Raw genomic sequence first — 16674 nt, forward strand, 5'->3', positions numbered from 1 at the left:
AGACAGAAGATAGGAATTCAAAGCATTTTGGTAAGAATTTTAGAGCACTATCCACAGGGACATTCAGTAGACAACAATGAGATCCATTGTCCTGCACACATCTTGAAATAAGTGTATAATTGACAGAAATTATGTCCCATTTGTATAGGGAGAATCTAAAATAGTTTCAGAGAATAGTGCCATCTGTGCAGGAGGTGTAGTCAAATACATCTTTACTCAGTATTTTTCATATCAAGAAATAATTAATTCCTAAAACTCTGAATTACCAATAAGGGCAAAGCCTGTCAGTGGAAGTGATATATACAGTAGTCCTATAAGGTCGATGTTGAAACACATTGACTTTGGTAGACACAGTCCCCACAAGTGGCCAGTCTTTATTATTTGCCCCCACCAATTTGAATATACTAAGAAACAGGATGAATCCAATGATGGTGCATTCAAAGTTTTTTTACAGAAAAAAAAATTTTTTGCCTTATTAGTGTGGCAACTATGCAGATCTATAAGTTGATTCTTTTGTCAAAAACAGCTGACTGAGATTTAAATATGTATTTTTTCTCTTAGAGCAGTATAGGACACTACCTACAAAATCAATAAACCTAAAAATAAAAGCAAAAACCAAAACTCTTTTCCCAAATTTTGAGAATCATCTATAGCTTTACGTGGTAAAAGATACAACTGCCATTCTTGAATGAGTCAAAAGGAGTCAAATGGTGTTGAGCTAAATTACAACCCTAAATGCATATCGGTGAAATGAGATGCTGATCCATTTGCACACTAATGTGCTATTTTTAAGTCATGCATCATAGCATCATCAAAGAGGCCTGTCATAATTATGATGGATTAGACTGCAGAGTCAGTTCTAGATGCAGTAATTGTTTCACAGATGCTGCCGATGCAAGTTGAATTTATAATAAATTATTGTCAGAGGCGGGAGAAGTGCAAAATCAAGTATCAGAGGAAAACTGCTGTGGCTAAAACCTGTTTTGGTTTTATGAAACCAAAAGGTTAGCTCCTAGTCAATGAGCCAGTATTTTCAACTGAGATAAATCTGCTTCATTAATGTGTACCTCTAACGTAGAATGTAAAGGTTGACGTAATTGGGATCTCAGTCAAAATAACTCTTTTTCAGAGCTTATGAAAAATCATCCTCGGGCATTAGCTGAAATTACGGAGTGGCCATAGATGATTTTACACATTCTTGTTTATGTTAAATTGCCTGGTTATAATTTGACCTATAGAATTTCCAAAAACAATTGGTGGTATTTATAGTACATAGAACTACTCTTTTTGGTTCTTTAGAAGGCCATGCTTTATGAAGAATATTACACTATTAGAATGACAAGTGGAATCTAAATTATGACATTTTTCTTTAATTGTGATGTAACTAATCATTGTCATTTTTAAAATGTCAAAGCTGGTTTTGTAATTTGAATGCTACATTTTGTTCATTCTTCAAGTTTAATTCAACTTGTTGCCTTTATGGTAAACCTATTATGAAACCTCATGCTGTATCACACAATCAAAAACTGTGTATTTGTGTGTGTGTGTGATTTGAAAAATGAGCTATGTATTACGATTTGATTAGCAAAGATAACTGTCTTAGTAGCAGATAAACATACCATGGCTTTTCACAGGTTAAGGATTTATAATCAGAAAAGTTTACTTAAGTCATTTGTTGAATGTTACTAGTTTTTTGTTTTTGATTTAATTGCACTTCATTGAGTTTTTCATATGGTCTCCTCTGTACTTGATGACAACTGATATATATGTTTCTACTTAGGTCTCTGGTTCTTCTGCCTGTCTACAAAAAGTGTTTTAGTACATATTGAAGTTAAAAAAAAAAATACTACCTTATTCTCCCTCTAAAATGGCAGTTTATTGACTTAAATTTTCTGAGTCAGATTCGTAGGCCAATAACAAAAAGTTCTCAAATAACAAATTATCCTTATTCTAAAACAGAAAAGTATAATTTTCCTGCCCTTCTTGAAAAAGTTAGCTATTAAACTTTTCACATCCAAAGGTTCTACATAGGAAGGGAATTGCTGTCACAGACAGAATAGTTTTGTTGATAAATATAAATTACTGTTTAAAAATGGCTATTGTGTTTAAAATTTCACCTTCAGTTCTTCTCAGGAGCTATTATTATGCTCATAAAGGATTTGTAAACCCCATCTATTGTAATTTTGCCCTTGACACTTTAAAGAATGTCCAAAATTATGTGGAATGAATCATAACTGAGAAGAATGTATTAAATGCTTAAACTGTTCTATACCTAGAAAATTAAGTAGGACGACATGAATCGTATACAGAATCTACAAGTTTATTGCTTTGGTTTTTATTTTTTTTTGTTTTGGTGGCTAGCGAGTACAGAGAACTGAACCCTTGACCTTGGTGTTACAAGGCTGAGCTCTAACCAACTGAGCTAAACTGGCCAGCCCAGAACCTATAGGTTTTATATAAATATATAATCATAAATATACACACGTGTGTACATGTCATTGGTCTGTATGTGAATTGGTTTTGCGTCACCAAAAGAAAGCTTTTTTTTTTTTTTTTTGTAGTATTTGGAAAGCTAATTTACCCAGTCTCTGTAGGATTTATCTAGGCTTGTTTCTATGTTCCTTAATTTTTAAAAAGTAGTCATGCCCCGATTTTGAAAAATCCCCTTCTGTCAAAGACTACAAATCAATTTTTATGTTACTACAACCTAAAATTTCTCTATTAGAGGTTATTTATGATTAAGAGCATTCACCTAGGCTGGCTGGTTAGCTCAGTTGGTTAGAATGCAGTGTCGTAACACCAAGGTGAAGGGTTCATATCCCGCTAGTAGCCAGCTGCAAAAATATAAACATAACAAGTAAACAGAAACAAGTGAAATTAATTAATGAAATATTTTATTTAACCAAATATGTCAAAATAGTATTATTTTAACATGTAATAAGTATGTTTTAAAATTGAGATATTTAGCAATTTTTTTCCCAACAGTCATTGAAGTCCAGTGTTGACTTAGACTTAACAGCACATCTCAATTTGGATTAGTCCCATTTCAAGAGCTCAGTAGCCATATGTGACTAGTTGGTGCTGTGTTGGATGATGCCTATCTAGCCCATCTCTTAATATTTGGAAGGAAGTAGGTATAGCAGAGATAAAGACATTAGTTTGTTGCTTTTCTTTGTCCAGTAGGAATTACAACTTCTTAATTTAAATTTTATTTAGTAGTTAAGTAAAATACATGCTTTTAAGTTATTTTAAAGAGACACAGTTAAAAGCAATTTTGCTCCCACTGCTATTCTCCAGCTGCTCCATTCCATTTCCTGGAAGCAAAGTATTATTTTGTATTATTATTTATTTATTTGTTTATTTTTTGTAAATGTACAGGTTATAGCATTGTTATACCTACTATTCTGCAGTTTGCTTTATTTAATTACTTGGAGATACCTCTATCTGAAAATAGGAGATGCCACATCCATTTTAGCACCTACGTGGTGTTACATTATGTGGCTGTCTCAAATTATTTAACACATCACTTATTAATGAACACTTAAGTTGTTTCTAACCTTTTTCTGTTACAAAAGATTATTCATCCATTGATTTAACATAGATGAGGGGTCTTCAAGAAGTTTATGGAAGGGTTTGTATTATCTTTTAATTCAGTTTTTCTACAAGCTTTTTGAAGTACTCTCAAATATATGAGCATATTTGTTGGATAAATTCTTTTTTGGATAGCTAGCCTGTGAGAGGACCCGAACCCTTGACCTTGGTGTATTACTGAATAAATTCTTAAAAGTGAAGGGTCAAAGAAGGTTTTTCTGAAATATTGTAGATATTGCCAGATTTTCCTACTTGGTATTTATATTAGTTTTGACTCCCGAAAACCGTGCAAAAGAGCATCTATTCCCTCACATCGTAGCCAGCATAGCATATTAAACTTTGATCTCTGCCAATTTGAGAAGGGAAGGAAAAACTGTAGCTTGTTGCAGTTTTAATTTGCATTTCTTTTTATGAGTGGTACTGGACATCTTTTTAAATATTTAAAAGCCATTTGAATTTCGTTTTCTGTTCATTGTCCATGTGCTTTGCCCATTTTTCTACTAGGTAGTTGTTTTCCTCGTCAATTTGTAGGAGTCCTGTGTATTAAGAAAAGTTTTATCTGACTTTTTACTTTGCTTACAGGTTTATTTTTGCAAATAAATTTTAGTGAACTTTCCCATCTTTTATGACCTCTACATTTTGTGTCACAGAGAAAGAACTTACCCATTTTTTTTTAAGTTTTTTCAAACTGTTTTTAATGTTTCTTAGGGTTTTGTTTTCTATAATCAACTACTGAATTTATCTAGAATTTATCTTGGTATATGGTGTAAGGGATGAATCCAACTTTATCATTTTTTCAAGACTACCCACTCCAATACCATATATTTATTTGAAATGCCATAATTATCTAATACCATATTTCTGTGTATGTTTTGATCTATTTTGGGGCATTGTATTTTATTCCATTGATCTTATTAATACTGTGTTGTCTATGATGTGCAAGCACAAACTGTTTTAGTATAGTAGCACTTGTTGCTTTTTAGTATCCCTTAATTTGCCTTACTGCCCCACCCAGGCCCCTTACAATTCTTTTTCATATTATTACTGGCTACCCAACTTTTTATTTTTCCACATGAACTTTAGAGTCAACTTCTTTCATTCCTCAAAATGGCTTTGCTAGAGTTTTTATTGAGAGTACATTATATGGTAGATTAATTTGACAAGTATCCAAGAACATCTTATAGCTATCTGCTTGTTTTGTTCTTGTGTTTTCCACAGTTTTTTTATTTTTAAGTTTTATTCAATTAGGTCTAACACATTTTGGCGTAAGTTTATTCCCAGTAAAGCTTTAATTGGTTGTTGCTTTTGTATTTCAAGGCTATGACTTTTTCTTCAGTTTTTCAGTTGATTCTCTTGGTTGACCAGTATACAGTCTTATTGTGGGCAAATAATGATAACTTTTGCTGCTTCTCAATGTTTATATCTTATTTCTTTCTCTGTTTCATTTGATAAGTTAACAATGGCTATCTTAACAGAGCATTTCTTATGCCAAAGAAAAAATAGTCTTGATTTCTTTCTATTTACATCCTTTAAAAAAATGTAATGAGAAAAACTGTGGGAAAACAAAGCATGAATGGGGAAGCAGTCATCTTGTACAATGGATTATTTTTTAGTGCTCATTTCCCCCAGCTTTCCCTATTATATGGACTTCATCAGTACTGGTCTCAAAAATGTTTGAATGAATGATGATGAAATGATTATAAGATGAGCAAATTTGTATCAATGCAGCAAAACTTATTGGATGCTCACTCTATTGTATACATAAAAAATGAAAAAAGTAGAGGGCTGGCTGGTTAGTTCAGCTAGTTAGAGCACAGCCTTGTAATTACAAGGTTACAGGTTGAATCCCCAAACTGGCCAGCCTGCCCTCTGCAAAAAAAAAAAGGAACAAAGTAGAGGCTCCATTAAGGAGTTCACAGTATGGTGGGAGAGTAAACAAAGTACAATTAAGAGTGATATGTTCAGTAATAGACCATATACGAGATATAGAAGAAGATAGAAATGGGACTGATGAATTCTAAGGGGATTAAGAAGGCATCCTAAGCAGACAGAACAACAAAAGCATGGAGTTCTCAAACAGCTTACCATGTTTAGGTATTTATAAGCTCTTGTTATTGTGTGTTGTTGTAAACTGTGAGAGGGAGTAGAAGAGGAAAATAGAAATCTACATATGAAAAACCATGTATATTAGGTAGAAATTCTTAATAGAAGTGGGCAGCCAGCCTCTGTAGATGGAAACATTCAATCACCTAGAAAGGACATTTTATCAACTACACTTTTCCTCCCTGTCCCATCCCCTGGGATAGTGATAAGACTGAAAGGAGTGTGCCTTATCTCTCGGGTGTGTTAGTGTAAAACAGTTTGAGAACAGCTGATGCAAGCAAGGTAGGGTCTATAAAGTGTGTTAATGAGGGTATGACATCAGATTTGTATTTTAAAACATTCCCTCTGATAACAAATTGAAGGAAGTCTTGAAGAGCCAGAGGGACAGGGCAGGTTGGACTAGGGGAGAAATCGTTTTAAAAAGCTACTGCAATAGATCGTGAGAAAAGGTGATGTAAATCTGAGCTATGAAGTGGCAGTAAAGATGGCTCAAGGAATATATAGGAAGTAGAATAGAACTTAGCAAGTGATTGGATCAACTAAGTGCTAGAGAAAAAGGAAAGGTAATTTTTCTCTCTTCTTGACATTTTGACAAAAAAGAATTATCTAGGAAGGAAAATGATACAAGTTAGTAACACAGTATGAACTTTCACATTAGCTGGTGATTTTGATCATCCTTGTTCTCCATGACCATAAATATTTGAGAGTTGATGGGAAGACAAGAACAATCATATCTTGAGTAGCTATTTGTTGTCACTATGAAACTTGAAAATGAGTATTACAGCTATGTCTAAGTATTTCAATATTGTTTATGCCACAATTCTGTAAGATGTATATTAATTTTAGATATATTAATACATTTTAATTTTTATTTTTATGCTCTTTAGAATTCATTCAAAGGGCAGCCTTGTGGATGGCCCCGAAGCAAGCCTGATGGAACAGGATAGAAACAACCATGTTGAGGGCAACAGACTAAGTCCGTTCCTGATACCATCTCCTTCTCCCGTTTGCCAGACAGAACCTCTGGCTCTAAAGCTCCAGAATGGAAGCCCATTAACTGAGAGACCTCATCCAGAAGTAAATGGAGACACCAAGTGGCAGTGTTTCAAAAGTTGTTATGGAATACCCCATATGAAGGGAAGCCAGCTTAGTCGTGTGAGTCCCGACTTTATACAAGATGGTAGAGGGTATTCCAATTGTCTGCAAAATGGAGGAATAAAACGCACAGTGAGTGAACCTTCTCTCTCTGGGCTCCATCAGGACAAGAAATTCAAACAAGACCAAAAAGCTAATGGAGAAAGAAAGAACTTCGGGGAAAGACAAGAAAGAAATCCAGATGAAAGCAGCAGTCAACCAAATGTCTCCGCTTTGAGTGATAAGAGAGAATCTGTGAGCTCTGTAGCCCAAGAAAATGCAGTTAAAAATTTCACCAATTTTTCAACACACAACTGCAGTGGGTTTGAAAATCTAGAGCTTCCGATTCCGAATGAGCAGGAGGGGAAAATTGCTAACTACCACGACAAGAACATTGTATTACTTCTTAAAAATAAGGCAGCGCTAATGCCTAATGGTGCTATAGTTTCTGCCTCTTCCATGGAAAACACACATGGTGAACTCCTGGAAAAAACACTGTCTCAATATTATCCAGATTGTGTTTCCATTGCGGTGCAGAAAACCACATCTCAAGTAAATGCCATTAACAGTCAGGCTACTAATGAGTTGTCCTGTGAGATCACTCACGCATCACATACCTCAGGGCAGATCAATTCCCCTCAGACCTCAAGCTCCGAGCTGCCTCCAGAGCCAGCTGCAGTGGTGACTGAGGCCTGTGACATTGATAATGCCAGTAAACCAGCTGCAATGCTAGGGACCTGTTCCTTTCAGAAACCAGAACAACTACAACAACAAGCATCAGTTTTTGAGATATGCTCATCTCCTGTAGAAAACAGTAACATCCAAGGAACCACAAAGCTAGTATCTGGTGAAGAATTTTGTTCAGGTTCCAGCAGCAATTTGCAAGCTCTTGATGGCAGCTCTGAACGGTATTTAAAACAAAACGAAATGAATGGTGCTTACTTCAAGCAAAACTCAGTGTTCACTAAGGATTCCTTTTCTGCCACTACCACACCACCACCATCACAATTGCTTCTTTCTCCCCTTCCTCCTCTTCCACAGGTTCCTCAGCTTCCTTCAGAAGGAAAAAGCACTCTGAATGATGGAGGTTTGGAAGAAAAGCATCACTACTCCAACCAAAGTCACACAGCTCTTTTAAGGGAAGTGGAAGTAGAGGGTCAGCTTGAAGCATCACCATCCCCGAGTCCTAATCCACGTATATTTGTATCCAACCTTTCTCTGATGCTTCCAGAAAGGCCTCAGAATAATTGTGTTAACAAGAATGACATACAGACTCCAGGGACAATGGCTGTTCCAAGACCAATATCAGAACATCTCAAGCATAACCCACCAGTTTTTGGTAGCAGTGGAGATCTACAGGACCACTGCCAGCAGTTGATGAGAGACAAAGAGCAGAAGATTCTGAAGGGTAAAAACAAGGAACAAACACGAGATGTTGTGCTCCCAACACAGCACTATCTCAAACCAGGTTGGATTGAATTGAAAGCCCCTCATTTTCATCAGGCAGAAGCCCATCCAAAATGTAATGAGACATCACTGCGATCAGTTCTTCAGTATCAGCCCAACCCCTCCAGTCAAATGACCTCCAAACAATACACTGGAAATTCCAACATGCCTGGGGGGATCCCAAGGCAGGCTTACATCCAGAGAACAATGCAGCTGGAGCAGAAGTCACAAATGTACCAAGTTGAGATGAATCAAGGGCAGTCTCAAGGTACAGTGGACCAACATCTCCAGTTCCTAAAACCCTCACACCAGGTGCACTTCCAGACAGACCCTTCACCAGAAGCTCATGTACAGTCACTGTGTACCCCTAGATTACATTTTCAAAAAAAAGGAGATCCTCAAACTGAGAAACTCATGTCCCCATTGTTAAAACAGCACTTGAATCAACAGGCTTCAGAAACTGAGCAATGTTCAAACTCACACCTTTTGCAACATAAGCCTCATAAACAGGCAGCACAAACACAACCATCCCAGAATTCACATCTCCCTCAAAACCAACAGCAGCAAAAATTGCAAATGAAGTGTAAAGAACAAATGCCCCAAACTTTTACTCATCCCCATGGCAACAATGGTCAGCAAACAGAAGGATCATTCTTTGGCCAGATTAAAGTAGAAGAGTGCTTTCATTTTGAAAAACAGTATTCAAAATCAAGTGGGTTCCAGACTCATAATACCCAAATGGGGTTGGAGCAAGTACAGACTATGAACAGTAGAAATTCCCCTTATGGTCAGATCTTGAAATCAAGTGCAAGCAAAGTACACATTTCTTGTTCAAACAATACACACCTAGTTCCAGAGAATAAAGAACAGACTGTACATTCTGAACTCTTTGCAAGAAACAAGACCCAAAACTTGCAATATTTTCCAAATAATGTGACCCAAAAACAAGATGTTCTTCATAGGTGCTTTCAAGAACAAGAGCAGAAGCCTCAACAAGCTTCAGTTCTACAGGGATATAAAAGTAGAAACCAAGATATGTCTAGTCAACAAGCCACACAACTCGCTCAGCAAAGGTACTTGACACACAACCAAGCAAATGCTTTCTCTGCGCCTGACCGGGGAGGAAGTCACATTCAGACTCCTCCCCAGAAGGACCTTCAAAAGCATGCTGCTCTAAGGTGGCATCTCTTACAGAAGCAAGAACAGCAAGCACAGCAACCCCAAATTGACTCTTGCCATAATCAGATGCACAGGCCAATTAAGGTTGAACCTGGATCCAAGCTGCATGCTTGTATGCGCCCCATGTCAGCACAGCCAGAAAACAAAACATGGAAAAAGATAACTAAGCAAGAGATTCCACCTCCAAGCTGTGATAATGTGCAGCAGAGGAGCATCATTGAGACCATGGAGCAGCATCTGAAGCAGTTTCAGGTCAAATCATTGTTTGACCATAAGGCTCTAACTCTCAAATCACAGAAGCAAGTAAAAGTTGAAATGTCAGGGCCAGTCACAGTTTTAACTAGACAAACCACTGCTGCAGAACTTGATAGCCACACCCCAGCTTTAGAGCAGCAAGCAACTTCTTCAGAAAAGACACCAACCAAAAGAACAGCTGGTTCTGTTCTCAATACTTTTTTAGAGTCACCTTCAAAATTACTAGATACGCCTATAAAAAATTTATTGGATACACCTGTCAAGACTCAGTATGATTTCCCATCATGCAGATGTGTAGGTAAGTGCCAGAAATGTACTGAGACACATGGTGTTTATCCAGAATTAGCAAATTTATCTTCATATGGAATTTTCTTCCTTTTTTAAAATTTTAAGTCTGACAGCCATTTGTAAAGGCTCATAAAAATCTGAAGTTTACATTTTTTGTCTTTAAATTATAGATGCTCGTGCTGAGCAAGAGAGAACTTCACTTACATGCAATTTTTCCAAAAAATTTAAACAATTGTCCGTGTTTATTTCTTCCTCTATTCAGACCCTTTAAAATTCAGATGTATCTGTTTTAAATTAATCCATCTATTTAACTCTTATATCATCTCCTAGACAGAAAACCAGGCAGTAAAAAATCTTTTAAAATGGGAAAATAACTGCCATATGAAAATTAACGTAGGAACTTTGAATATATATATTTTTTTAATCCAAGGCTTAACGTATTAGTAATTTTACAAGATATCTGCATAGTGGGGAAATTATTGTCTTCAGTCTTGGTGAGTTGGGGAAATTATAATGCTGAATCTCTCAGTACTGCCTTTCTCCATTATGCACTTGAAACATTGTGATTTATATTTATTTTGATTCCATTTTCTCTAAAGTTCCACTTTTTTTAAACAAACATTTTTTATTAAAATTCAGGATTCATGATAGGTATTTAGGAATAAGGAAACATTTTTGTTGGTGGATGCAGATATATATGTGGGTAGAGGAGAAGATCTTAATTACAGCTACTCAGTATGGATATAGTAGAAGACATTTGAAAAAACAAATGTTAAATTAATTTAGTGTGGCTAATGGCCCACCCACCCCATGCTGTCCCTCTCACAATGAGATGCCCCACAATTTGAAGGAGGTGGAGAGAGGACCTCTACCCTCTTTGTGTGTGGTCATTAAGTTGCCTGCCTGGGCTAAAGTGCCACACGTCATAGATAATATTAGGTAAGTTATATACATCTTCACTCCCTCCTCTTATCACCCTAACCCTTCCCACTTTCTGTCTTTGGGGATTTGCAACAGCCCCTTCCTTTTTCCTGACTCTCCAGAGTTTTCTCTCATCATAAATTACTCTAAAGTGCATACGTATAGGTCTGGATTAAATATTTTTATTTTCTAAACAGAGTAATTGAATGTTGTGGGGAAATGAGGAGAAAAAGTGATCCTTGACAATAAACCGAGCAATATTCTGGGGGTGGGATAGGACAGGAAATTTTATTTTTAATCTTTTAACATCCAAGTGGCAGGCAGGCTTGTAGTTAGCTTTAAAAATTTTTTTCCATCTAAAAAATTGGGTTGTAGTTACACTACATATAATACGTTCTAATTCCCTCACTGTTTTCTTTCCACTTACTTGGATTAAAATAAATAATATCCTATATCTGAAATGTAATTTATTTTTATCCAGCAGCCAGCATGACATATACTTATTTGGCACATTTTCTAATAGATCAGTCCATCAATTTACTACTTTTAAAGAAAAAAATTTTTAAAGTCACTTTTAGGGCCCTTAATGTGCAGTTGGGGGATAAGCTTTGTGGATGTAGCCTTTATATTTAGTATAATTGAGGTCTAAAATAATAATCTTCTATTATCTCAACAGAGCAAATTATTGAAAAAGATGAAGGTCCTTTTTATACCCATCTAGGAGCAGGTCCTAATGTGGCAGCTATTAGAGAAATCATGGAAGAAAGGTAATTAACTCAAAGGCACAGGGCAGATTAACGTTTATCCTTTTGTATATGTCAGAATTTTTCCAGCCTTCACACACAAAGCAGTAAACAATTGTAAATCGAGTAATTATTAGCAGGCTTAGGTATTCCAAGGTTTGCAACACTACACACTGTGCTATTCACCAGAGTCACAATATTTGACAGGACTAATAGTCTGCTAACTGGCACAGGCTGCCCACTTTGAGATGGATGCCAGAAAACCGAGGCACGAACAAGGATGGTCCAGCCAGCCTGCCAGGCACAAGGGCACTGGCACAGACTGCAGAGAGGCCCCACTCTGACTTTCCCACTTGATGATAAAATTGCTGAAGAAGAAAGGGCAAAAGTGTGGTATAAGAAAGGAACCACTGAGTTAAATTCACCTAGTGCTGTCAATGAGTAGTTATCTCTAAGGAGGTTTTCTCTTACTACAAACAGAGCAAGTGATAAGTTCAATAGAAATAGAGACAGATTCTATTTATAGCTGCCTTTTTTTTCAAAACTGTCAGTCACAGGTATACAAGTATTTGCCTGTATCTACAGTTACTCCTGCATGTAAAAGACTATCATGAATGACATAATGCAGAGAGGTCCTTTCATATAGATATCTACAGCTATGAGCTGTTACTCTACCATGGTACCTTTTCATTAAGAGGTAGACAGTGTTATCATTAAAATACATTAGGGTACCTTTGGGCAGCAGGGACATGTTCAGTATCATTCTTGCTCCATTCCCAAATTATACATTTCTAACTTAGCATGTAGAATTTCACTAAATAATCAAATCTAGTGGCCTGGCAGAAATAGTGAATTTCCCTGAGAGCTCTCTTTTTTTTTTTTTTTTTTTTTTAGCAAGCAATAAGGGGTATTTTGATCATATGGGAAAAATATAGTCTATTTCTAGAACTATCCTATATTTTCAAAATGGCTGAATACTAATTATTTACCAGCCCCTTTAAAAAAATAGTGAGAGATTCTTTGAGGAACAGCTCTAACTAAAATCTATTATGACTCCCCAAGTTTTAAAATAGCTAAATTTAGTAAAGGACAAAAATCAAATAGTATTTTTTATAGCAAATAGCAAAATTTTGTGCTTTGTGAAATTATGTATAAAAATAAGCTTTCCCATTATTTTCACCCAACATATAATTTTCAAAATAGTTATTTACAATTATCAGCATTTTTTTATTCTGAAGAAAAATAAGGCTTAAAAACTGTTATCCAGTTTGCTTGGCTTAGACCTTTTTTTAAAAAAATAAATTGAACTGTTCATTTCTCAGGATGTGGTCAGAATAAAATTGTGTTCAAATGTTCAAATATTTTGACTGGCTCTTGAATTCATTTGCTAATTGTATGTGTGTGTGTTTCTGTGGGTTTCTTTAAGGTTTGGACAGAAGGGTAAAGCTATTAGGATTGAAAGAGTCATCTATACTGGTAAAGAAGGCAAAAGTTCTCAGGGATGTCCTATTGCTAAGTGGGTAAGTGTGACTTGACAAGGCCTTTGGTCTTCAATCTTGGGCATTTTGATTCATTAATGTAATCCTAAGATTTCGCTTACCAAGACCTAAGAGTCATCCCAGTTGAAAAGAACATTGCCTATATTTGTTTTACCATGTGTTATCACTTAAGAAGAAGGCAGATTAGTAGTAAAATTAACAAACTATTTAATTGAAAGAATTTAATGGTGGGGAGGAGGTCCATTTTAGTGCTTGCTAAAAAGCACTTTTTGGAATGTGAGGAAGTGGTCCTTAATCCTTTAAATACCTTCATTTAATTTTTATATTGTCATTTATGAAAACCTTAATCTAAGACCTGCATGTCTTTCATCTAGCTCTGGCTTTAGTGCAGCTGGCCTTTAATTGCCCCCACTGTACTGGATGTACTCTGCTAAACATTCAGGAGTAGTTTTGAATCTCTTCCTCTTCTGACGCCAGGGTAAGGCCCTGCTTTACAGATGGGCAGCAAAAGGCAAATTGCAGATTGCCATAACTGTGAGCCAGACATGAAAAAATATGCATACATAAATCGATGCTCTTATCTGCTGCAAGTGACCCTTGTTTTGTTTTGGTTGGGGTGGGGGGTGTTTGGGGTGGAATGGTGATCTGTACAGGTGATTCGCAGACGCTGCAGTGAGGAGAAGCTACTGTGTTTGGTGCGGGAGCGAGCCGGGCACACCTGTGAGGCAGCAGTGATTGTGATTCTCATCCTTGTGTGGGAAGGAATCCCGCTGCCTCTGGCTGACCAACTCTACTCAGAGCTCACCGAGACGCTGAGGAAATACGGCACGCTCACCAATCGTCGGTGTGCCCTGAATGAAGAGTAAGTGAAACCCAGGGCCTCTCCCGTCTTTGGGGCCACTAGTAGAAAAGCCGAATCTTTGGTTTGAAGGAAAAGAATTGAACTTGCATTTTTACATTTATAAAATGGGGATCAAATGCCTGTTTCACAGTCATGCAATAAGAGGTTGTATTTGCTAACATGAGTAATTTGAGGTGATTTTGATACCTAATATTTTGTACACTCAGTGCATCTGTTAGGAGCAATTTACTGGAAGTGTAAGTATCTGTATCCACATGGCTTCAATTATACTGTAAACTTGAAATTATTTTGTTCCTTCATGCTATGGGTAACAACTCTTGTGTGCCTGGCCACCACTTTAGTAAGTATTCCATGTTGCAGTATCTGAAGCCAAGTAAGTTTGGGAATTCCCATGTCAAGGACCTTAATACATATGCAGCAAACATAAAAATAAAAGCCCTGTGGAAGTTCTGACTTTTACTTCCATTCAATCTAGTTCATTATTTCCACAATAGTAATCAAAATTGCTTCCATTTTTACTGATGTTAAATTACCTATGGATATACATTATTTTTCAGTAATCTAAAAATTTGGAACAGGACAACAAGGGTATGCAGTTAAATATATTTAGTGCATCCTTTTTTCTCTTTTCTTTTTTTAACTTCATCCACTTTGCAGGAAGTCTAAACCTTCACTTGGAGAGATTTTGCCCACAATCGGTTCTAATATAATTTTAATTTTGCACTACTTTTCTCTGCATCCACCAAACTACAAATTAACTTACTAAGCTTATTGAAATATTCATGCTGCTCATTGCAGTAACCCATTACTAACCAAATTTGTTGTTTTGCTGACTATAACTCTTAACTGGTATGATTTAATTAACTTTTTAGCATAGTTTCTCTCAGTGTGCTGTAGGGGACAAATCAACTATAAATGATCTGTTTAGGAAAGTTACTCTTCTTTATGAAAGTCTGACCTGATTTTCTATGATAGTTATGACCCAAAAATTTCATGTTGTGTATCAGACTGCCATAAATCCACTTTGACAAATGATTAGTTGGAAGGTAGAACTTGTCAATTTATAACATATGATTTGTAAACTTATATTGGACTTATTGAGGTGAAAAATACTTTTCAATATACCCTAACTTCTCTTTTTCTTTCTGAAATAAATGGATGCGTAGGTACCCTTAATCAGAAAGAAAATAAAGATTAAGGTGCCTTGGGCTGCTGTTGGTAATAGCATTTCTTTCTCAGGAATTGAGTAACACTGCATTGTTTTAAAAGCAGAATTCCTTTTAGATTGGATGGTTTGAAGTTCTATATCACTGAAGAACTGCTTGTGAAAATTTTTGAAGTTTCATGCAAATTATATGTCACGTTTATTATAATTAATTAAATTTTTATTAATATTATGTATCTCTGGTATTTTTCCCCTGAAAGCTTTTCCTTAACTTCCCATCAATGCCATTGCCTGGAATGGAATCTGACTAGAAAGAAATTTTATGTAAAGTACTTTCGTAAATTTTGTTATCTTGCATTTGAAAACCATGAACAATGATTGGACCAGGGTCTCAGAAAAGTTCTGATTTGTTTTATTGTAAAGAGGAGTATACAGAACTATTAGAAGATTTCAAATATAAGATTTTTTTTTTTTTTTTTTTTAAATAACCAGTAAGGGGATCTTAACCCTTGTTTGACTTGGTGTTGTCAGCACCACGCTCTCCCAAGTGAGCAAACCAGCCATCCCTCTATAGGGATCCGAACGCATGGTCTTAGTGTTATCAGCACCACACTCTCCCAAGTGAGCCATAGGCCAGACCCACATATAAGATATTTTAAAGTCTCAGCTGTACACTTTTGCTTTTCTTTGTCTAGAATTTCAAGGTAAAAAGATGATGTTTAAGCTTGGGCCTATACCTACTAAGAGCAATTCTCCAAAATAAAAAATTTTTTGAAATACTTAAGAACTACATTATTAAAACAGACACTGATCAAATGGCAATACAGACTTGATTCAGAAATAGCTTTTGAAGTTTCCTCTACCCATAAATAAATTTTATGTTATGGCTGGCAGAAGTTAAAATTATGACTTTTTGCCAAGAACTGGATAATCTCAGATTGGGGCTGCTTATTCAGTGTGATGTTCATAGCTGTGTGAACCTCATCACTGATCTTATAAATCCATGTGCCCACATGCACCATAACCACGCACTGTGAGTTCAGAAAAGAACTCTGAGAGCATCTTTCAATGGGAAACTCAAAAACTGAGTTTGACATTTCCTTTGAGCCAACCCAGCTGTTTCTCCTTTAAAGATTTTCCTTTGAGATTTCCATTTTATGACTAAGCCTAACCAATATTTTTTTGGCAAGTAATAGTTGTGGGAGTGTATCTGTCATCAAAAGGAAGTCAAAGACAAAAATGCCTTCTGTCATGGTGGGTGATGTTAAACATTCTCAGAAACTTTATATTGTAAAAATTGTCAAGCATACATGAAAAGAAGAGTACAGTATAATGAATCCCATGGAGCCATCACACAGCTTCAATATTTGTCAATATTTTACCAATATTGTTTCATATATGTCTCTCACACTTCCTGTCCCGACACCCACACTTGCTAGTGTTTTTTTCCCAAGCAAAACACAGATACTGTATCATCTCACCTGTAAA

General features: G+C 36.1%; 1 protein-coding gene across 1 annotated transcript in view; it reads left to right on the plus strand.

Moving 5' to 3' along the window:
* The window catches only part of TET2 (tet methylcytosine dioxygenase 2), a 102380-nt gene that overhangs the window by 62402 nt on the left and 23304 nt on the right, over positions 1-16674 (plus strand). The window contains exons 3-6 of the mRNA XM_063108152.1: positions 6582-10006; positions 11594-11684; positions 13087-13180; positions 13813-14021. Of these exons, the coding sequence (XP_062964222.1) occupies positions 6628-10006; positions 11594-11684; positions 13087-13180; positions 13813-14021 (3773 nt within the window). The 5' untranslated portion in view covers positions 6582-6627. The remainder of the gene's footprint in view (positions 1-6581; positions 10007-11593; positions 11685-13086; positions 13181-13812; positions 14022-16674) is intronic.

The sequence above is a fragment of the Cynocephalus volans genome, chromosome 9 (assembly GCF_027409185.1).
Source record: "Cynocephalus volans isolate mCynVol1 chromosome 9, mCynVol1.pri, whole genome shotgun sequence".
NCBI classification, from domain to species: domain Eukaryota; kingdom Metazoa; phylum Chordata; class Mammalia; order Dermoptera; family Cynocephalidae; genus Cynocephalus; species Cynocephalus volans.